General features: G+C 58.9%; 1 protein-coding gene across 1 annotated transcript in view; it reads right to left on the bottom strand.

Moving 5' to 3' along the window:
• Positions 1-2,237: 2,237 nt before the first annotated feature.
• Positions 2,238-21,295, bottom strand: part of MYH9 (myosin heavy chain 9) — a 90,318-nt gene continuing 71,260 nt past the window's right edge. Inside the window, exons 21-41 of the mRNA XM_034987599.1 lie at positions 20,270-20,401; positions 19,642-19,848; positions 19,090-19,227; positions 17,726-17,849; positions 15,706-15,877; positions 14,719-14,931; positions 14,267-14,411; positions 12,896-13,102; positions 12,597-12,701; positions 12,252-12,404; positions 10,959-11,207; positions 9,634-9,846; positions 9,275-9,487; positions 8,855-9,016; positions 7,359-7,487; positions 6,360-6,448; positions 6,145-6,268; positions 5,656-5,864; positions 4,980-5,088; positions 4,709-4,881; positions 2,238-3,806 (exon numbers count right to left, since the gene is read on the bottom strand). Coding sequence (XP_034843490.1) covers positions 3,689-3,806; positions 4,709-4,881; positions 4,980-5,088; positions 5,656-5,864; positions 6,145-6,268; positions 6,360-6,448; positions 7,359-7,487; positions 8,855-9,016; positions 9,275-9,487; positions 9,634-9,846; positions 10,959-11,207; positions 12,252-12,404; positions 12,597-12,701; positions 12,896-13,102; positions 14,267-14,411; positions 14,719-14,931; positions 15,706-15,877; positions 17,726-17,849; positions 19,090-19,227; positions 19,642-19,848; positions 20,270-20,401 — 3,384 coding nt within the window. The 3' untranslated portion in view covers positions 2,238-3,688. The remainder of the gene's footprint in view (positions 3,807-4,708; positions 4,882-4,979; positions 5,089-5,655; positions 5,865-6,144; positions 6,269-6,359; positions 6,449-7,358; positions 7,488-8,854; positions 9,017-9,274; positions 9,488-9,633; positions 9,847-10,958; positions 11,208-12,251; positions 12,405-12,596; positions 12,702-12,895; positions 13,103-14,266; positions 14,412-14,718; positions 14,932-15,705; positions 15,878-17,725; positions 17,850-19,089; positions 19,228-19,641; positions 19,849-20,269; positions 20,402-21,295) is intronic.

The raw sequence follows: 21,295 nt of genomic DNA, 5'->3' as shown, positions 1-21,295 counted from the left end.
TTTTGCCCACCGATCTGCCCCCCCATCACCATCACCATTCAGCTCTTGAATCAGACTTTAAAAAAAACAAAAAAAACCCCCACAAACTGTAGACTCAACAAGACAAAAAAGTACAGTCCTGTGTACCTTTCACCCCATTTCCCCAGTGGTGACACCTTCCTTAACTATGGTCATTCTCAAAGCAAGGCCACGGAGCTGGGTTCAAGGAACTGGATGACAGACATCACTCAAATCTCCCTAGTTTTTGCCCACACTCACTGTTACGTCCATATGAGAGGCCTAGGACCCGTCGATTCACGGGACCCTCACGACACTCCAGACTGTTCTGTCCCTGCAAGCAAACTCCCTGGCACTAATCTTTTAGGGTCACACACTTCCCTAACTCCTGACAACCAGTGACCTGCTTTCCATCTCTTTAATTTTGGCATTTTGAGAATATTTGATACGGTCTGTAACCCTTTAAGACTGGCTTTTAAAAAATACACCCCAGTGTAATGTGCTTGAGCCTCATCCAAGTTGCTGCCCATACAAATAGTTCTTTCCTTTCTGTGGCTGAGTGATCAGGCTCTAAAGAGAGACAGGACCTTGGAGGCCCCTCCCAACCTCCCACTGTGCCAGGATCCCCTCCAGAGCCCCCAGATGTGGAAGTTTCACCTGCAGGAAGGAGCAGCTTTTCCTCATCACTTTGCTTTTCTGCAGGAAGAGACCTACCTGATCATGGCTTCCTCGCCTCTGCCCTGTTCTGACTACTCCCTCCCTGTTTCTTTTCAAAACATATGCTGTGAACTTCTTTCCCTCTCTGTGTGGTGGGTGGGTCAGGCGACCCTGGGACTGCCCATCCGTAGTGGGCAGGGCGGGTCCCCGGTCCAGCACTTGCCCTGCATGAAGTACAGAGTCGAGTCATGGATCTGAAGGGGTGGATGGATATTTGCTGAGTACTGCAGTGGGCTGAATGGTGGTCCCTCAAAAGACATGCCCATGACCTCATCTCTGCACCCCATAACTGTGAATTTATGCGGAAAGGCCTTATGGCTTTGCAAGTCCTCTAAGTGAAAGATCTTGAGATCATCACAGAATATCTGGGTGGACCCTAAATCCAATGACTAGGGTCCTTACAAGAGACACCCAGAAGAGAAACAACAGGGAGTTGTGGGGGAGGCGGCCATGTGAAGGCAGAGGCAGAGATCGGAGGGACGCCTGGAGTCGCGGCAGCTGGAGAGGCAAGGAGTTCTCCCCTGGAGCCCCTAAGAAAGGGAGCAGAAGCACCCAAAGTCCTCTGGTGCCTGGCTACCCCCACCTGTCATCTGCGGCTCCCTCCCAGGGGCCCGCGAGCGCACCTGCACCTGCGCAGAGGCTGAAGGAGTGGGTGGATGGAGGCCCGGGGACCCGCTGCCTAGAAGCTCACAGCTTTCCGTAGCAGCCAAGCTGGCCACACAGTGGTCCCAGGACCCCGGCGGTGCGCAGCTGGGCTGCTGGGGCCCACGCCACAGCCCTTCTCTAAGGAATGCCTTTCCCCCTCACTCCCTCCCTCTTGCAGCTGCAGGGACATCTTGTATTCCTTGTCCTTGTGCTCCAGGCGCCCCGCAAGGGGCCAGGTTTCCCTCAGCCTCTGTTAAAAGAACCAATGAAGGAACAAAAGTTTGGCGGCCTCCTGCTCCAATACCCACAGGCCCAGTCACCGACTCCCTTGGTCCTGCTTACGTTCAACTCGGGATGAATCTCCAGAGGGCAGGCTTTGTCTGACAACTAAGGACGCTCCTGGAAGTCAGCACCTACGTCTGTGTCCCTAACCCCAGTCAAGCGCACGGTGGGTACTGAGTAACTGAACAGAGGTTTCTAGGAGACCCTCTTAGTGTCCTTGCCCCGGCCCAGCCTGCCTTTCTAGCTCACCTTTCCTGCACGACTGCCACCCCTCGCCCAGCCTTTGCCTCGGCCACACTGCACTACGGGAAGCTTCTAGGAGATGCACAAAAGCTCAGTCGGTTAAGCGTCTGCCTTTGGCTCAAGTCATGATCCCAGCGTCCTGGGAAGGAGTCCTGCATCAGGCTCCCTGCTCAGCCGGGGAGCCTGCTTCTCCCTCCCCCTGCTCTTGTGCTCTCGCTCGCTCTCTTCCCCTCTCAAAGGAATAAAATCTTAAAAAAAAAAAAAGATGCAAAGTAGGTGCCCTTGGCAGAAGCCACACGCAGTCCCATGCAGGCCACCCGCCCGGGCAGACAGACACCAGCGGACAAGGCTCGTAGCACATGGTACTGTTTATTGCGGCGCTCAGTGGCAACATCTGTAAACCAGCGTACTGTGGTGGTGAGGGCCGAAACACATGCTAAGGCACTTTTATTATATAAAAAAGGGGCGGGGCTGGGAGCTCCATTCACTCCTTTGTGACAGCAACTGGGACCTGAATTCAGAGCTTTCTAGGCATACGTAGCTTTCATATATCTTCATGATTTGTTGAGTTTTTCTTTAAAAAAAAAAAAAAAAATGCCTTCTTTGCCATAAGTAAGTCTAAATGCAGCATATACAAAACAGTTAGGAATACAGGTAAATTCAGCAACCAGTGTAGACCAGTGTAGGACAAGCTACTCTCTTCTAAACGTGGTTCCAGAGGAAAGGCAGTGATAAAGACTTGGAATTTTATCATTTATTATAAGAAGGGGGGGGGGGGGGAGAAAATTTTTTTTTTCCTTTCAAACACATCTGTGCAGGTGGCAGATTTTCAAACCACGCTGAGTCCACGGTACAGAAAATCTGCCCCCGGGCCCCAGTCCTAGAGTAGGTACAAGGTCGTGTGGGAGGGCCACCGGCCCTTCACAACGCTCTGGCTGTCAAGACTTGGGACAAGTCCCTTAACCATTAAATACATTTGGTCCCCAAGAACGTTGGGAGAAGCCACGGCTGGCCTGTCCCGCTTGGCCCTGAGGCCCTGTCTGCTCGGCCCAGCAGCCCCGCGGGGGCAGGGGCCGGCTGCCCTCGGCAAAGGAGGGAAGGGGCTCATTGCGCTGGAGATACTCTGAAACAGGAAGGGGACCACTGTGGCGCCGCCCAGAGCGGGTGGGGAGGAGTGACTCTCCTTCCGCGCCCCCTGCATTCTGTGCCCGGCACAGAGGGGGCGTCCCGGGGCCTGCTCTCACCTAATCGCCCAGGGCCCACGGGAGTGGGGGCCGACGGGGCGGAGGTCGTGAGGTCGCCGTGTGTGATTGCCAACAGCAAAGGAGGAGGGGGAGCTGGTGGCGGAGGTGGGGGAAGGTGACAACTCTTTTGGGGTGTCGGGCTATCAAAACTTCTTAGTCTGAAGAAAAATAGATTCGTAGAAAACTCTCTTTGCCCATCCCCGGTGGCCTGCCCTCCTTGCCTCGCCATCTTGTGCTGTGCGGCGAGAGGGCCAAAGATCCTGCTGGTCACTCTGTTCCCAGGCCAGGGGCCCAAGACTCGGACTCTTTGGTATCAGGTTCTGGGGGTGGGAGGGGTGCGGGAGGGGACTGCAGCGGAGGAAGCCAAACGCCCCCAGAAAGACCTGGGGGCGGCGGGCGGGGAGGCACAGGCCTGAGGTCCCCTGGCCTGGTGGGACTGGGTGGGGAGGTCACGGTCACGGCAGTCCCAAGAAGGTGGAGGGGGGTGCTGCGGGGGCTGGAAAGGGGAGGCGGAGTCATCTGTCGGCCTGTCCGTCCGTCCCGGGCAGCAGGAGGAGACGTTACTCGGCAGCTTTGGCCTCAGCCCCGTCCGCCTTGCCGTCCACCTCCTCGTCCGAGCAGTCGCCAGCACCTTTGCGGGCCATCCGGCGGGGCACAACAAACGGCAGGTCCCCTCGCCTGGGGACAGAGGCACAGGGTCAGCAGGGCCAGCCAGGGTGGCCAAGTGCAGCTCACACACTTCAAGGCCATCTGTAGAGGGACACCAGGTCCTAACATCCTGGGGGAGGGTGGGGTGGGGGGAGCAACAGGGAGCCTCAGGGACCACAGCCTCTCACTTCACTCCAAAACACTGGTGAAAACACATCAGGAAGCTGGGACTGACCGCGAGGGAGAAAGGCCCAGAAGCGGACAGTCACCCTCTGCAAGATGCCACCCTGCACACAAACGCTCAAACTTCCTACAAAACAGGTGAAACCAAGAGATACAGAATAACTCCACCCGGTACGCAAATACCAACACCTTCTTCCCGTCACGTTAATATTAAGTACGGACTAGAACAGAACGTCTGCTCTTGTTGCTTTTATGCTTAAGGGAGAGAAGTGAGAACCTTGGAGAAAAAGACCCTCTGCCTCCACCACTCGATCCTTCTTCAACGGTGACTAACGCTCCCCGACAAACGCACAGCAGCCCTCCCTGCCGGCACTGGCACGGACGGGGAAGGATGCCGGGCCGCACTCGGCCACCGCGGACCAGGCCCCTCAAACGTGCCAGGGACCAGCCGGGCCACCTCGAGCCTGGAAACCTTCTCCCCAGGTCTGAAGCGGCCCCGCGAGCAGATTTTTCAGACGAGATGGCAACGAATGAGCCCAAGAGCTCAGCGTTTATTCAGAAGGCCGGGGACCGGCGCAGGGGGCGAGCGCCCGCCCAGCAGCAGAGGACAGCGCGGCACCGGGCCCACCGACGGGCACAAATGGAACCAGCTTCTGGGAGCTTCGTTTGAAACGTGCTTTTTCAAGCACATGAACTTTGGGGAGGAGAAGCAACGGCGCAACGCGGGCAGGGGAGGCGACGGGGCTCACCTGAGCTTGTTCTTGAGGGTGCTGACCTCGCGGTTCATGGCGTCGGCGGTCTCGGTGGCGTCCTCCAGCTCGCGCTGCAGCTTCCGGCGGGAGGCGTTGGCCCGCTGGGCCTCCTCCTCGGCCTCCTCCAGCTGCCGCTTGAGCTGCTTCAGTCGGGTGGACGCCTTGTCGGCCTGCGGAGACGTGCGGCCAGAGGCCCTGGTCAGGGACCCCGGCGCGGGAGGCCCACCAGGCCCCACGGCCCCACGGCCCCGCGCGCGCGCACACACACCTGGTCCTTGAACTGCTCGGCGTTCCTCCGCTCATCATCCACCTGCAGCAGCACGTCCTTCAGCTTCTTCTCGGCCCGACGCACCTGCTTGCAGGCCGCCTGGCGCTCCCTGCGGGGTACAGACATGGCGGCTCAGCGACCCTCCTTCAGAGGGTCTGGCCACATACCACCGGCTGGACACCCCCATCCTCGGGCCTCACTGGCATCTGCCCCTCGGGGAGGCCCCGAGGCTGAGGCGGCGGGCCATCCCCACTGAACACCCACAACGTGCTTGGTCTCCTACAGGGGAGGCACGGTGACTACCCCCTTTCACAGAGGGAACGGGCTCAGGGAGGGAGGCGACACAGTCCAAAGAGCAGGTATGTAGCAAGGGAAGGCAAAATTGAGATTTGGGCCCAGTGTGACCTGCCCATTGCCTCCAAATAAGCCTCAGTCTCATTGGGCCCACAGCCTGCCTGCCCAACCGGGCAGGAACCCCCACGTCTGTCTGATTCAGCCCCCAGAGACAGAAGTCCAAACCCCAACTGTAGAGGTGGGCCTGGGGCTCCTATGCAAACTCCATGAAGCCCCCGCGGAAGGGATGAGCGACCGTCAGGAGGGGGACAATGGCCTCTGGGACTCGGGCAGGAACAGAGGAGCCTGCAGGCTGTCACAGGTGATGGGCAGGAACACCTACTTGGTCTCGTTGTCCAGCTGCTCCTCCAGCTGTGCGATCTTGGCCTCGAGGGCGGTGATGGAAGCCTTGTACTTGGACTTGACTGTGCCCTCCATCTCCTGCAGCTTGACCTTGAGCTCCTTGTTCTGGCGCTCCAGCTGTTGCCGCATGTTCTCGTTCTTCTGGGCGTGGCTGCGCTCGAGGTTCAGGTCGGTGTTGATCTGGTCGATCTGCGGGAAGGAGGGCTGGTGACCCCAGGAAAGCCGGGGGGCCCTGGCTGGGGCAGAGGCGGGCCGCTGGGTCCCGCAGAGCCCCTGAAAACACCAGGCCCTGGGGCCCCAAGCTCTGGACCACAGCCAGGGCCCAGACAGCGAAACCAAGGGAGACCTTCACAGGTGCCGGGACATGCTCCCCGAAGCCCAGTGAGCCCTGGGCTCCCGCCAGCCATTGTCTGGGGGGGGTCTAGAGCCTGGCACGTGAGGAGCACCCAGGCGGCCCAGCCCCACCCACCTGCAGGTTTGCCTTCTTCAGCCGGTCGTTCACCAGCTCCGTGTTGCCCTGCTCCTCCTCCAGTTCCTCCTCCAGCTGGGCAATGCGGGCCTCCAAGCGCCGCTTCTCCTCCAACGCCAGGGCCCTGCGTGAGGGCGGGGGGGCAGTGAGATGGGGCCTGTCCCAGGGGACGGGCACCCCCTGCCCTCAGCCAAACACGCCGCACCACAGCTCACCCTTTGCCGCTGCTGTTGGCAATCTCGTCGGCCAGCTCGTCCCGCTCCTGCTGGGCCTGGCGCTTGGCACGCTCGGCAGCTGCCAGCTCCTGCCATGAGAACGCAGACCGTGACCCGCTCGGCCCGAAGCCCCGCAAGCCCCGGTACTCTGCGGCACCATGCTCCCCGAGCCCCTGGCCCTTCCTCTCCAACCCCCTCCTACGTCTGCCTCCTCCACGACATCCTTCCTTGTGAGCCCCTCTGGCTCACAAGGCTGAGTCCTTCCTCTGAGGCCATGGCTTAGGCGCCACATGTTTGCAAAGCCCTCTAAGTGTTAGGAACGAAGTCACGTGCTGGGGATGTAGAGATAAATGAAAAAACTGTCCCGTCCTAATGGGATGCTGGTCCCTCTGCGTTCCGGGGAGACCAGAAGTCGGGGGGACGAGGCAGGGATGTGAGTTAGGGCGAGAACACGGAAGTCTCAGAGCCAGGCGGGTCAGGTGGTCTCAACAGAGACCCACACGCGACCTCAGAGGGAGAGCTCACCGCAGGCCCAGGCAGGAGAGCGCAGCCATCAGGAGAGATGGATGACAACATGCCTGGACACCCAGCCCCACTAGGAGCACTGGGTGGCGAGTCACCTCACGCTGAAGAAGACCGCCTAAGGCGGAGGGAAGGCTTTCTCGATATGCCTCACGTGTGACGGACGAGGCGGGGGGACGCGTGGCGCCCGAGCGTTTGGGAAGGACCCCCCTTGGCCAGCAGGAGGTGATTACCACAAAGCCTCGTTTCACGCAAGGGAGCTGGCCCCAAATGGTGACAATTTAATTCACACACACGTTTTAGTCACACCGGGAAGCCTGGCTACCTAATGCAACCCTGTAGGGAATGCTTTCACGAAGCCAAAACCACCCCCAACCCACGGCTGGAGCTGGGCTAGGGGGCTGCCAGCTGGGCGGGTGGAGGCCATGGGCTGCCCCCTGCTGGCGCCCCCGAGTGCCGTCCTGGGGCCCGGCCCACCTCCTGCAGCTGCATCATCTCGGCCTCCATGCTCTTCAGCTTCTTCTCGTTCTCCTTGGCCTGCGCCAGGATCTCCTCGCGGGAGGCGCGCGTGTCTTCCAGTTCCCGCATGCAGTCCTTCATCTGCGCCTGTGGCGGGCGGGAGAGGCTTGGGACCCCCACCACAGCCACCACCCCTCCCACAGGAGCCTCGGGCTGCTTTCAGCCCGATGCCATGTGTAACCAACGGGAAGAGGGCCAAATAACAAGGACACCGGTCTCTCTTATCCTGTGTCGTTTCCACACGTTTTTGACCATCAGGATTCACAAAGCACACCTTTGGAAGCTGTGAGTCGCTGGCTACACGTTAGCCCGAGCTGCAATCTGGGCCGCACTTCCTACAGCTTCCTGTTGACAGGAACACCCTGTCCCGGGGACACCTGCTCCTCTGGGTCAATGCCCACCTGCCAGGTCAACCCCCACGGCAGAAACGCATTTCCTTTGTTCTTCTCCTGTGCCTGGTTTTAACTCTCAGGACCGTGGTCATATAGGATTTTGGCTTTTTTCCTTCTGCACATAATCCCAAATTGCGATTCCCCAGGCCAGATGGTACCAGGTACAACTGCCAGCAACAAGAACATCTACACCCCACGACCTTGTCAACGGACAGAATTTGTTCTTCCTGCTGCTGGTTTTCGGGGTACGACGCGGCTTTTCAGAGCTGCTTTTTCAAATTTGTTATCTTTGGGGCACCTGGGTGGCTCTGTCAGTTAAGCGTCTGCCTTCGGCTCAGGTCATGACCCCAGGGTCCTGGGATCGAGCCCCACATCGGGCTCCCTGCTCAGCTCAGGGGAGTCTGCTTTTCCCTCTCCTTCTGCTCCTCCTCCCACTTGTGTTCACACTCCAATAAATATATAAAATCTTTTAATAAATAAATAAGTAGACTAGAATGAAATTCGTTATCTTTAGCACTTACTTTGATGAGCACAGAGTAATATACGGACACAAGGATGAATCACTGTATCATACACCCGAAACTAATAGAACACTGCATGCTAATTACGCTAAAATCATTATTAAAACAAAAAACATATGAACAAACAAAATCTGTGCTCTTCAACTATCGGTGAGGTGAGAATTTCCCACGTGTGTGTTCTGTGCTCTGGGCTGCACATGGGGTTCTGTGCTCAGCTCAGAAGCTTTGATCACTGTCCACTAAGCCCGGATCGGGTCGGGACCCGAGCCATATCTGGCTTACTCTGAAAATCTCCCACCAAGTGACTACGTCCCTGACGTCACTGCCTTTCCAGGTGTGCATGGATTTGTTTCCTTATTTAATGCACGCACAGTCAATAATCTCACTGCAAGTTTGCTCTCCGTTCCAGGGCTAAGGGCACCATCCGCAGAGAGGGGAGGGTGGCGCCTCTCAGGGCTCACCGGCCACCCGGCCGGCGTCCCAGCCCACCTGAGCCCAGAGCCGCAGGTGCAGCCGCGTCCAGCACGGCCCGAGAGCTCACCTGCAGCTTGCGCAGCTGCTTGATGGCCTCATCTCGGTTCTTGTTGGCGGAGTCAATGTGGGCCTCCAGGTCCTTCAGGTCCATCTCCAGCTTCTTCCGGGCGGCCACGGCCATCGAGCGCTGCTTCTTCTCGTCCTCCAGCTCTGCCTCCATCTCCCGCACCTGGGGCACAGGCGGACGGCTCGGGCAGCGGCACCCACCCCCCGACCCTGCTCCACTCTGAGCCCGGGGGAGCTGCACGGGGCCTCCAGGGGCCCACGAAGAGTACTGGCCATAAAAGAGCAGGTCCCCGACCCTGGAGACAGGGGACTAGAACCTACAGACATGGGAGGAGCGGACAAGGGACCCACCACAACCCAGGAGAGGAAGGAGAACGGAACCTGCCAGAAACAGGGGTGAGGGGTGGGGGGCCATCCACACCTGTCTGACCAGCTGCTTCTTCTTCTCCTCGCTCTGCTCGTCGCGGCCCTGCAGGTCCCGCTCGAACTGGGCCTTCATGGCCTGCAGGTTGACCTCCAGCCGCAGCTTGGCGTCCTCGGTGGCCTGCAGCTCGTCCTCCAGCTCCTCTAGCTGGGTCTTCATCTCCTCCACCTGCTGCTCCAGGGCCCGCTTGGACTTCTCCAGTTCGTGGACCTGCCCCCCCACCCCCAGGAACCCGAGTCAGGAGCGGAGGGACGAGGTCCCCAAGGTCCCCGGCCTCGGTGTCTGCTCAGCCCCTAGTCCCTGGGGACGTCCCCACTCGGGTCCCTCCCTGAGCCGGCCGCCGACCCGGTGCTCACGCTCTTGCCAACGTCATCCTTGGAGCTCATGAGGTCCTCCATCTCTGTGCGGAGCTGCTTACTGAGGCGCTCCAGCTCTGCCTTCTGCTCCACGGCCTCCTCCAGGGCCCGGGCCAGCGAAAGCGCCTTGGTCTCCTTCTCCCGGGCCTCCGCCTCGGCCCGGTCGCGCTCCTCTGCGTACTTGGCAGAGATGGTCTTCTCCTCGGCCAGCAGCTGAGGGAGAGGTGGTCACCGTGAGCCCCCTGCCCTCAGGTGGGCAAAGCACCCAGACCCAGTCCTTGGGGACTGAAGATCCTAGGTGCTAGTCTGAGGGGAGGGGACCACAAAGAGCCGGCACCAAGCCATCGCCTGGGGTACCCGGCGGGCCCCAAGCGTGGTGCAGGCCATCCAGCATGTCCTCGTAACCAGATGAGGACAGCGATCACGTCTGTCAGCACGCTGTGCGGTCTGTTTCGTTTTTGTCATTTGATACGATTCTGTATGAAACATGGCACCCTTTCCATGAGAACCCACAGGGAACATTACTCTCTCAGAACCAGCAAAGGCCCTGTTTTCCTGAACAGCTGGTTGGTATTTTCCTTAAAAACCCTGTCAATCTGGCTGGTTAGAGGCCCAGACTCCAACTGTGGCCTTCGTCAAGGATGCCCATTTACATTCAAGTTCTCGGGGTCCACTCTCCGTGTGGGCCCACCCGTGGCCAGACCTCATCTCCCCATCTCCCCAATCCCCCGATACCTCTTTATTCCCCAGGCCCATTTCTTAATGGGACAGAGAGTGAATGCTCTAGACTTTGCCAGACTCTGCTGCGGAAACATGGAAGCAGCCAGGGAGCATGGTGGGATCCAGCGCACCTTTACCCCCAGCAACAGGCATGGGGCAGTGCTTGGTCGGTTTTGCCAACCCCTGACGTATTCTACTTTCCTATCCTACCCCACTGTCTGGGTCTCTCTATAAGCTGCCTCAGAGCTTTTGGAATTAGGCGGAAGTATGACGGGTAAATAAAAATCCTACATCATAGGGGCGCCTGGCTGGCTCAGTTGGTAGCACATGGGCCATCCTGACCTCAGGGTTGTGAGTTCGAGCCCCGTGTTGAGAGGAAAGAAAAAAAAAATCCTACATAAGAGTAAAACTGGTTCATTACAGACAATTTGAAAGACGTCAGACACAGGAAAGAGGAAGGAAGAGACGCCCTGCCCCGCAAGGGGGACCCCTGCGTGCCTGGCCTGCAGCCCTCCTGAGCTAGGTGGTGAGGTGTCCCCGGCCCTCGCCTTCCCCGCGGCTGTGCCTGATGGGAAAGGCGCGGGGGGCGGCCCGGAGGCACCCACCTGATCAAACTTCTTCTGCTTCTTCTCCAGGTTGGAGGCAGTCTGGCGGTGGTGGTCCAGGTCCACGAGCAGGTCGTCTAGCTCCTGCTGCAGCCGCGTCTTTGTCTTCTCCATCTTGTCGTAGGCAGCCACCTTCTCCTCGTAGCGCTGGCCCAGCCCCTCCAGGTCCTTCTGGAGCTTCCTCCTGGCTTCCTCCGCAGTCTCCAGGCACCCAACGCCGTCCTCCATCTTCTTCTTCATGTCCGTCACCTGGGCAGGAACGCAGAGTTGGGAAACAGCCCGTGCGTGGGGCGGTGGCAGCCAGCCTGCACCCCACGAGCAGAGACCCGGTCACAGAGATGCCCCTCTTCCACCGGGGTGAGAGAAATGGGGTTTCTGCAGGGGGCGTCTGCCTAGTGCGTGCAGCCCCAGGGGCAGCCTCTCTGTCGAGATGTACACTGAGCCGCTTGCTTTCCAGACAAGCCCAGAGAGGGGAGCCCCCTCCATCGGCCGCTCGCCAGGGCTCCGCAGGCATCCATCCCGCAGCCCCTCCTCGCACCCAGAGACAAAGCTGCCATGACACACACCCACCAGCTACTCCCATCCGCTACTCCCACCCAGACTGGAGCACGGGCTACGGGCCCACCCCCAGGAGGTGGTGCAGATAGATCTCCTGGCCTGACCACTGAGGTCCTAGGATAGGATGTAACAGGACTCTTGATCTACTTCTGGTTGCGGACCTTTTGATAGTCTAGGAAAACACTGGCCTCCTCCTTATGATGTTTTAACGTGCGTAAAATACAGAGGATCGGTAACCAAACCAGTACAGGAAAATGCAGCTGCTGGGTACTTCTTTAGACTGTGACCCAGTAACCCGTGTGCTCCTTTGTTAGCATGTCAAGTACGAGCTCCCAAAGCGGCGGGAGCACCATGACATCCCCAAAGCCCACCAAGCTCAGACACGGTGACCGCTGGTTTTCCTTCGCGCCACATGGACCACTGCCGGCGTGGCTTATGGCCCACGTGCGCGACGGAACAAAACGCTAACGTCGGCCAGACTGATGGAAACCCAGACGTGAGGCCTCCTCCATCCACGTGTACAGACCCCTGAATTCTACCCGGGACCCTGGCTAGGAGCTCTGGCTGGAGAGGGCAGGAGCTCCCCAAGGGAGGGCGCCTGGCTCGCAGCAGGCCTGGGCCTCCTGTCCCCTGTGCACGCGGGTGCCCGGCCAGACACTGCTCAGCCTGCAGACTACCCCCAGTTTCCCGGAGTCTCCAGGGGGCGCGGGGCATCCAGGGGAGCTGATACTGAACCTGGGCATGGAGGGTGGCGATCTGCTTCTCCAGGTTCCGCTTGGCCTCCTCCTCCTCTTCCAGTTGCTCCTTGAAAGAGTTCTTCTCATCCTCCATCTGCTTCAGCTTGGTGCTCAGGCTCAGCTTCTGCCGGGTCTCCTCCTGGAGCAGCTCCTGCACCGAGACACGCGGGGCACCGGGGCTCAGGAGGCACAGGGGCAGAGCCTCACGGGCCCCATGCCCTCGACGGGAAGGAGGAGCCGGTCCCTCCGGTTCGGGGGACAGCTGCTACAGCCGGCGGGGGTGCCAGGAGGACCCGGAGACCCCGTGGGTCACAGAGGAGCTGGGCCCTGCCTCTGTCTTTACCTGCGTGTCCTGCAGCTGGGACTCCAGGGAGGAGAAGTCCTTGGTGAGTTTGCTGGACTTGCTGTCAGACTGGGTGAGAAGACCTGTCACGTTGTCCAGCTCAACCTGCAGGGGCACGGGAAGGACAAGGACCATGACTGCCCTGCCCCACCTCAGCCGTCAGGCCCAGGGGGGCCAGAGTCACGGGCTGCGCCCCAAAGGCCTCGCTCAAGAGAGGGGGAGCCCCGGAGATCCAGGCCAAGACTGAGGCGCAGGGGCAGGTACCTCCGCCCAGGCCCGGGTCCCAGCGGAGGCCTCACCTGTAGCTTGGCGACCTTGTCGGCCAGCTCCATGCGCACGCGCTCTCCCTCGGTGAGCTTCACCTGCAGCTCCTGCAGCTGGGCCTCGGCTTTCTTCCGCTTGTGCTCAGAGTCCCCTTTGCCCTGCAGCAGCACCTTCACCTCATTGGCCAGCTCTCCTCGCTCGTTCTCCAGGGTCTGCTTCGCCTTCTCCAGGGTGGCTTTCACCTGTGGGGACGCAAGCCACGAGTAGAAAGGGGCAGCTGTGCCCTGGCGGGAGGCTGGGACAACTACCCGGTCCAGATCCGGAGTCTGCTCTCTGCAGCGAGAACGCCGGAGGACCAGCCCAGGGGATGCATGCTGCCAAGAGCCCCGGGCCGGACGCTCGGGCCTGACCCGCACTCCTCACTCAGCCGGACGGGACATGCAGCACGTGTCCTCAGCTCGGAAACAGTCCCCGCCTGGCCTCCCTCACGCTCAGGTGTGAGGGGCTATCATCACTGATACTAGGACTTTAGCATATCAGAAGATGAGGGAAATTATAGCCGCTCAGAGTCGGGCTTCCAGCAGAGCCTCTTTGAAATCTGATGTTCCGAGTGATAATGTGATGATCTTCCAGAAAATACAAAAATATAAAAGCGGCATTTACAGAATCCACTCCACCATCCCATTCTACCAGCCACTGAGCTGGCTACAGGGTCACAGGCACATGCAAGGGGCAGCCGCACAAACTCGAAGGTGTGTTGGGTGAGGAAAAGCTGAAGGGCAAGGGAAGGCTGCCACCAGAAGGGGCCCAGACGGACAAGGCATGCCTCTGAGAGCATTTTACAGGCCGCCACGCGGAAGAGCCTTTGACTTGTTGGGCCGCCACCAAGAGCGGCTTCGCGCTGGGAGCCACGGCAGGCAGAACGTGGTCTTGAGAACTCCCTGGCCCAGCCGCCTGCCCGAGACTAGCAGGATTAATATCCCAAGGCTTCCCATCAAGATTGCAGCTGACCACGTGCGGGTGCTCCAGAGAAAACCCTAGGGCCCTCTGGCACTCGGCACCAGGCCACTCCAATTCCTGGAGACCTTCTGGTCTGGCGGGTCCTAAACAAAATACTGACGGTCATTCTTGAACAACTTACTGAGTCCTTACTGTTCACATGCTTTACTGATCATCAACGCCAACTGTCAGGGATTTTCATGACACAGACCTATCACTTGCCTCCTCTACAGTTGGGGAAACTCAGGCACAGAGGTAGCTACTTGCCTGAGTCACACAGCCGCTAAGGGCTGGAGCCTGGAGCTGCTCTGCAGGCCTGGCCCGGGGAGGCAGCCAGTCTCGGGGAGGGCCCCCCCCCCCCGCACCACCCGCAGTCACGGAGCCCGGCCCCAGGGAAGCCCACGCACCCGCTTCGCCTGCTCTAGCTGCTCAGCCAGTTCCTCCACGGCCTGTGAGTGCTTCTGCCTCATCTCCTGGATCTGGGCCTCGTGGGTTTTGGCCTCGTCCTCGAGGGTCTTCTTCAGGATGTTCACTTCTTGTTCGCGTTTGGACCTGGAGAGAAGCACCCTCAGGATGGAGGCCGGGGACCGGGCTGGCTGCCGCCCTGGGCTCTGCTTCCCCAGCTGCAGAGAGGCCGGCAAGGGGCCCCGACTACCCCAGCCTTGCTGCCCAGTGGCCTCCCTCCTCGGCCATGCATCCTCTAACTCAGGCTCGCAGACCCACTCTGTGGAGGAATCGGCGTCTCGCCCCGGCCTCACCCCAACTCCAAGCCAGCTTCCTCAACAAGCCCGGGGGCATCACCCTCCCTGCCCCCCACCCCCATCCTCAAGTGACTTGGCCACTTGGCCGCACAGCGCACCTGAGCTCCTGCTGGGCAGCCGTGGAGTCCAGAGTGTCCTCCAGCTCCGTTTTCAGAGCCTCCAACTCCTCCCCAAGGTCCCGCTTCTGCTTCTCAGCTTTATTCCTAGAAGCTCGCTCAGATTCCAGGTCCTCCTGGAGCTCAGAAATCTGTGATTCCAGCTCTCGAATCTTCTTTAGGGCCATGTTCTTCTGGGTGGCTTCCTCCTCCACTCTGCCAAAGAGACAACATCAGGAAGAGGCTCTTTCCACCTCAGGAAGCAGAGTGTGCAGAAAAGGCTTTGGAGAGGAGCAGCCAAAGCCACTTCCAGAAGTCGTAACCATGGCCTGCCCTCAGGTGCTCCTCTTGGCAAAAACATCTGAAGCTTCCAGAAGATTTAAGAACAAAACCACTCTGTGAACTGAAAAACCCCACAGAAGAATCACTTCATTTTCCAAACTGAAATTCAGTGTTCTAAACGTAAAAATAAATGAACAAACATTAAGCGAAAATTAAAAAGGAAATAAAATGCTACAGTCCATCATTACAGCAACTAAGGAAAAATACGAAGGCGCCGCAGATACTCTGGGGGTGATAATCACGTCAGTGCAGGTTCATTAACTGCAGCAAATGTGCCACCCTGGGCGGGGAAGTGACAGTGCGGGAGGCCGTGTTGGGGGGAGCGGTGGGAGGGCGCTGCAGGGGTGTATGGGAAACTGTGCACCTTCTGCTCAATTTTGTTGTGAATCTAAAACAAAGATTCTTTTCTTTTTTTTTTTTAGCATGCCTGTAGTCAGAAAGTTTAAATATGCAAGAAAGGCAAGGCCTTTGGTGCTGGGTGACGTTGCGGATGACCTCTGGGGGTTACAAACGGACGACAAAGCAGCTGCACGCGTGCCTTTAGGGAACGGGACAGGTCTTGCTATGGGATGGCATCAAGAGGGCAGCCACTCACGGGGGGCACGGCGGAAGGTCCGGCACCTGCCGGCAGGGGGCGCCAGCCCTCACCTGGCCAAGGCGGCCTGCAGCTCCTCCTCTTTCTTGGCCAGCTGCATCTTGAGCTCCGCGATCTGGGCCTGCAGCTCTGCGATCTGGTCACTGAGGTCAGTAGAGTCCCCCTCTAGCTTCCGGCGGGTCTTCTCCAGTTCCTGACGCTGCTTCTCCTCTCTTCGGAGGCGCTCTGAGCAGCAAGCCGGGGGAGACCGACAGAGCCCTCAGCACCCAGAGATTTTTCCCATCTTTGTTTTTCATTGTTACAAAAAATACTGAGTTTTTGTTAAAACATACGTGAGCCTTAAAGGATCACGACATGCAGACACTCATACCCAAGACCTGGATGAAGGAAAGAACATCCCCGAGCTGCCACGTCCGGTGTCGCCCCAAACCCTGCCGACCTGCCCCGCCAGGGACCTACGCTCCCCTGCACGTTGTGCTCCCAGTTCCCTTGTTTTCCTTTAAGGCTGTACCAGGTCTTCCTCCCTAAAAAATGGGCTTAGTTTTCAAGAACCTAAACTGTGTAAGGGAACGTCCTGTATGAATTCTACAGTCGGTGCGGGGGGTCAGGGTCCAATGTCTGGCTTTACGATTTCCACTAGGACGTCACTCAGGTAACCCCTTAACCCTTCTGTGCGTCATCTGAATACAAGGATAATGAGACCACGTGCCTCGTTAGGTTGCGAAGCTCACGGGCATTAGTATCTGCAAGCACTCACCACAGCTCCTAGCCCAGAGTCCACGCCTGCTTTTGTCACTTAAGAGTAAGACCTTGAAATTTAGCAAGTTAAGTGTCACTGCAATTGATCCACGTGGACCAGGCTAGTGTTCCGCCGGGTGAACATACCACAGCTTATCTCCCTGTGCTACAGCGGAGGGGCATTCGGGTCGTGTTCGCGGTGCGCCCTCGGGAACGATGCCTGGAACCCCCAGTGCGTGTGGCCGAGAGCGTTGGGTTGGCTGTAGGCACGTGAAGCTTCAAAGCCACCAGGCAACACCAGACCGTTCAAGGCCACCTACCAGTTCATGCTTCCACCAGCCGTGTTTATGTGCACACGCACGTGTTCAGATGGTTTCATAACTTTGTTAACACTAGTCAGTGTCAAACTAAGAAGCCCCTCTCGGTGTTTGCCTGCCCAGTGGCTGTGCCCTCCTAGACCTGGACGACTGTGTCTCAGACTGTTCCCGGGTGAGGGAGGGAGTCCGCAGGGTGAGACCCCTCTAGCACCTCACTTCCCCTTTGCCGGCCTGACTCGCCTCATCCCCTCCAAACATGAGGGGGGCAGGCGGGGCTGGGAAAACCCTCCTGGTGGTCAGCCTGGACAGTTTGGGCCCTACATGTGCAGGCAGTCAACATCTGTCCTGGACACGCGGGGCTGCCCCGAGCCTCTGCCGAGGGAGCAGTGGTTTCTGGCATGAGCTCGGAGCCCCCACAGCGGTCCCCTCTCCTCTCTCCCTCCACTGTCTACACCTCTCAAGAAGCAGGGGTGAGAAATCCTCAGACAGACAAAGGCACAACTGGCCACCTGCCCCGAGTCCAGCAACAGTCTCTCGCAGCATCTGTCCAACCCTGCAGAGCACGCACGCTGTGTGCCTGCATGTGATTCAGTGTAGTCCCCGTGGACACACGTTCACCGTGACCCTTAGAGGAAGGAGAAACTAAAGCCCACAGAGATTAAGGGAGAGCTGCGAGGTGATACAGCTGATAGCAGAGCTGGGCTCAGATCTAGGACCTCTTAGGAACTCAATCTTGTGCAACTCATGGCACACGACAGAAAAGAAACGCCAGTGTTCTTCTGAGAGCCCTTCACGTGGGGGAACATCCCTTCCTAGACCAGCCGGTGCCCGGAGCCCAGACTCCTGTGGGGACCAGAGCTGTCCCCGAGGTTTTCAGGGCAGTGGCTGGGGGCTGCAGACTCCGAGCGTGCCTGCACCCAGAGAACATGAGACCAGCCCAGGGTTCCTGCTCCTGGCGGCAAGGCCCAGGCGGGTCCCGGAGTGGGGACGCCTCAGTTCCTGCCCACTACCCTCTTACCCTCCAGGTCGGTGATCATCGCCTCATGCTTGTTCTTGAGCTTGGCAAGGCTCTTCGACTTCTCCTCCTCTTCCATGAGGTTGGTGGTAAACTCGGCTATTCTGTCTTCCAGAAGCTTCTTCTCCTGCGGGGCCGAGGGTGGGTCAGAGCTAAAAGTCAGTTGAGCACAGAACACTTCAGCTCTCCTCAAATATAACTTGCCCAGAAATTTAGGATTGAACCAAGGGAAGGACCTTAAATACTTGACACACTAGGATTTTCTGGATCAAAGGATAATTCTGAAAGGTCACTAGCCGGCGCCTGGATGGCGCAGTCGGTTAAGCAACTGACTCTTGGTTTTGGCTCAGGTCATGATCTTGGGGTCCTGAAATCAAGCCCCAGGTCAGGTTCCACAATCAGCGGGGAGTCTGCTTGAGATTCTCTCCCTCTGCCCCTCCCGCTAGTGGTCTCTCTCAAATAAATAAACCTTAAAAAAAAGAAAGAAAGAAAAGTCACTAGCAGCCCTGAATTAGCTGGATAAGCTTCCTTAGGATCTACAGATGTGGGTGCCCAAGGCCTTCCTGGACCTGTGTCACCCGTTTGGGCTCAGGTAAGAAGGCACCCAAGGGATTCAGACGCAATGATTCTACCCTCTCTGTGCCCGGCACCCATCCACTGGGTGGGCTGCGACCTCCGCCTTCCTCATGCCCCCAGAGCACCCTGGCTGCTCCCCCCGCTTCTGCCGCGTGGCCCCTGCTGGAGTCCTAATCTCAGCGGGTCCCCGACCAGGCTGACCTCACAGTCCCAGGACTAAACAAGCGCCAACATCCAGCCTGGGCGACTCCGTCTCGTGTCACAGAGTCTGCAGGCTGGTGTCCTGCCACGTCCGCCCCACCCCACTCGGAATTGAGGATGGCCTTCTGACCGTCTTTCCTTCTCCTGACATGACTCTGGGCTTTTATCTGCTCGCCGGCAGACTGTGACAGGGACCCGACTTGGCTCTAAGAGACTCTTAAACAGCCACTACCCTGGGGACGGCTGGAGGAGGGCACCTGTGCCTCAACACTGAGCCACCACAGTCCCCAAAGCCCCCCGGGGACGGATGGGCAACACCCCACAGACGGCTCAGTGACAAGTCTCGGGTCTCGGGAGCTTGCAGAGAGCTTCACCGAGAAGAAGTGCCAAGCCTTGCCCTCGGGCCCCACTCAGTGGTGACAAACATCCCTCTGAATAGGACGCTGGCACCTGGAGGCCACGGACATCCAGAAGAGGACCCGTGACGGCGCGGACGCTGTGACTGCAGGAGAGGGAGGGAGGCAGTGGGCCGGGAGTCTGGCCTGTACCCGGCCACCGCCCGCGCGGCTCAGCACTCAGGGCCTCCTCACCTTGGCCAGTTTGCAGTTCTGGTCTTCCATGATGATCTGGTCTTCCTCCAGCTTCTTCAGCTTGGCCTCGGTGGTCACCTTCTCCAGCTGCAGCTTCTGGCGGGCACTCTCCTCCTCCTCCAGCTGCTCCTCCAGTTCCTGCCGCAGAGCCGGGGAGACCGTGGCGGGGGGGCTCATGGGGAGACCATGGGGGCGGCAGACTACATGGACCCGGCCCACCCCGCACTTGTGGGCTCCGTCTTTAAAACTGGGGGACAGAGACAGGGACCCCGGCCAACCGTGTGCTCCCTGGTTCTGAGGTGCCTCCTCCCAAGCTGCCCACCAGTGGCGCGGGCAGAAGGCCGAGCTGATCGCCCTGGCCCCGCGGACCGACCGCAGCGAGGACGGAGGGAAACTGAACTGGCTTCGCTGCTCCGTTGGCAGTGCTCGCTGCCCACAGAGAGGAGCTCTTAGAGGCCGCCCCAAGCAAACGGGCCCCAGCGATTTCTGCGCTCTCTCCGGCTCCAGGGGCGCTGCGCCCCGCCCCTTCTCTGGAGGGGAAAGGGGCCTCACCTGGATGTTCTGCTGCATTTTCTTCTTCTCGGCCTGCAGGTGCTGACAGCGCTCCTCCTCCTCCTCCACCCTGGCCTCCAGGTCATGGCAGATCTCTTCGAGCTCCTGCTTCTTGGCGGTCAGGCGGGCCCGGAGCTCCTCGGCCTCAGCACACAGCTCCGTTTCCGCCTGGAGCTGCTCCTGCAGCTGTAGCTTCTCCGCCATGAGCTGCAAAGAGCCCGGGGACCGCGTGAGTCCCCCACAAGCTCCTCAGGCCCCAGCAGCACGGAGGCTCCCGCGCTCAGGCTTCTGTGGGGAGGAGACCGTGCCGACCGGAGCAATTCCCGTCTCGAGGGTGCCGAGGCTCCCAGGCACTTCCCAAACGTCGCGTTCCGGATCCTTCACCGCTACCCCGGGAGCTGCGCACCACCATCCCCGGGAAACAGGCTCAGAGAGGTTCCCCCAACTCCCATGAGCTTTCCGCCCCACCGGGCGCCTCCCTACATCACAGAACCCCAAGTGGGGTCTGCAGAGAGATGAGCCGCTGGTGACAGTGACCCTCCAAACACGCCCCGCCCGCCGCTGGCCAGCAGGTGGCAGCAGGGGGAGCCCCGCCCCAACTACCCGGGCCGTGCCTGCACACACCCACCTGGGACTGGAGCGTCTCCATCTCCGTGAGCCTGTTCTCGGCAGCCAGTTGCTTCTCCCGGACCTTCACCAGCTCCTCCTCCTTGGCCATCATCTCCTCCTCCTGCCGGCTCACCTGCAGCAGCGGCTTGACCTGGAAGAGACGGCAGAAGAGGCGCTCGGCTGAGGATGCCTGCTCGGGCCCTCCCCCGCGCCCAGGGCAAGCTGGCCAGAGCGCCAGGCAACTGGACCCGCTCAGGGGGAGGCACAAACACACCATCTTTCTGGAGATCGATTCGGCGCTGTGTACCACAGGCCCCTGACCCTGCTAAGTACAGGTCAGGGACACCACCTCCGTGTTTGCACGAAGACGCGGACAGCATGTTTACAATGGTGGAACACAAGGAATGAGAGAAAGAAACACCACGGGAAAAGGAGCCACCTAAAACAGCAAATGTCTCCAGGGAACATCATGCTGACTTTTTTGTTTGTTTAAAGATTTTTTTTTTTAATTTATTTGTCTGAGAGAGAATGAGAGAGAACAAGCACATGAGAGGGGGGAGGGTCAGAGGGAGAAGCAGACTCCCCGATGAGCAGGGAGCCCGATGCGGGACTCGATCCCGGGACTCCAGGATGATGACCCGAGCCGAAGGCAGTCGCTTAACCAACTGAGCCACCCAGGCGCCCCCATCATGCTGACTTTTTAAAAAATGATGCTCGTGAAGGAATTTTAAACGGAAAATACACGAAACACAAGACTGTTTATGCAAGTCAGAGCTCAGCTAGGTAAGAATGCATATGGTTTACAGAGCGGAGGCTTAAAGGGGATAAAAAAAGCAGAGTGAACAGTGAAACGTCTACTCCTCACGGACACTGGCTCGGGGTTGAAGGGAGCACGTGTGAACCTTCGTTTTCTTTTTCATGCTCTTTGTCAGTCTAACTTTTCACAACGGCCACAAATTATTTATTACAAATGAAAGCAGCCCGAACGACGTTCAAGATGATTTTTTTTTTTTTGAGAGGCTAGGGAGGGGAAAGCCTGTGCAGC

Source organism: Mirounga leonina, unplaced genomic scaffold (assembly GCF_011800145.1).
Source record: "Mirounga leonina isolate KUSES-001 unplaced genomic scaffold, KU_Mleo_1.0 Mir_418, whole genome shotgun sequence".
NCBI lineage: Eukaryota > Metazoa > Chordata > Mammalia > Carnivora > Phocidae > Mirounga > Mirounga leonina.
The sequence above is the reverse complement of the archived record's forward strand: the minus strand, read 5'-3'. Positions and strand labels throughout refer to the sequence as shown.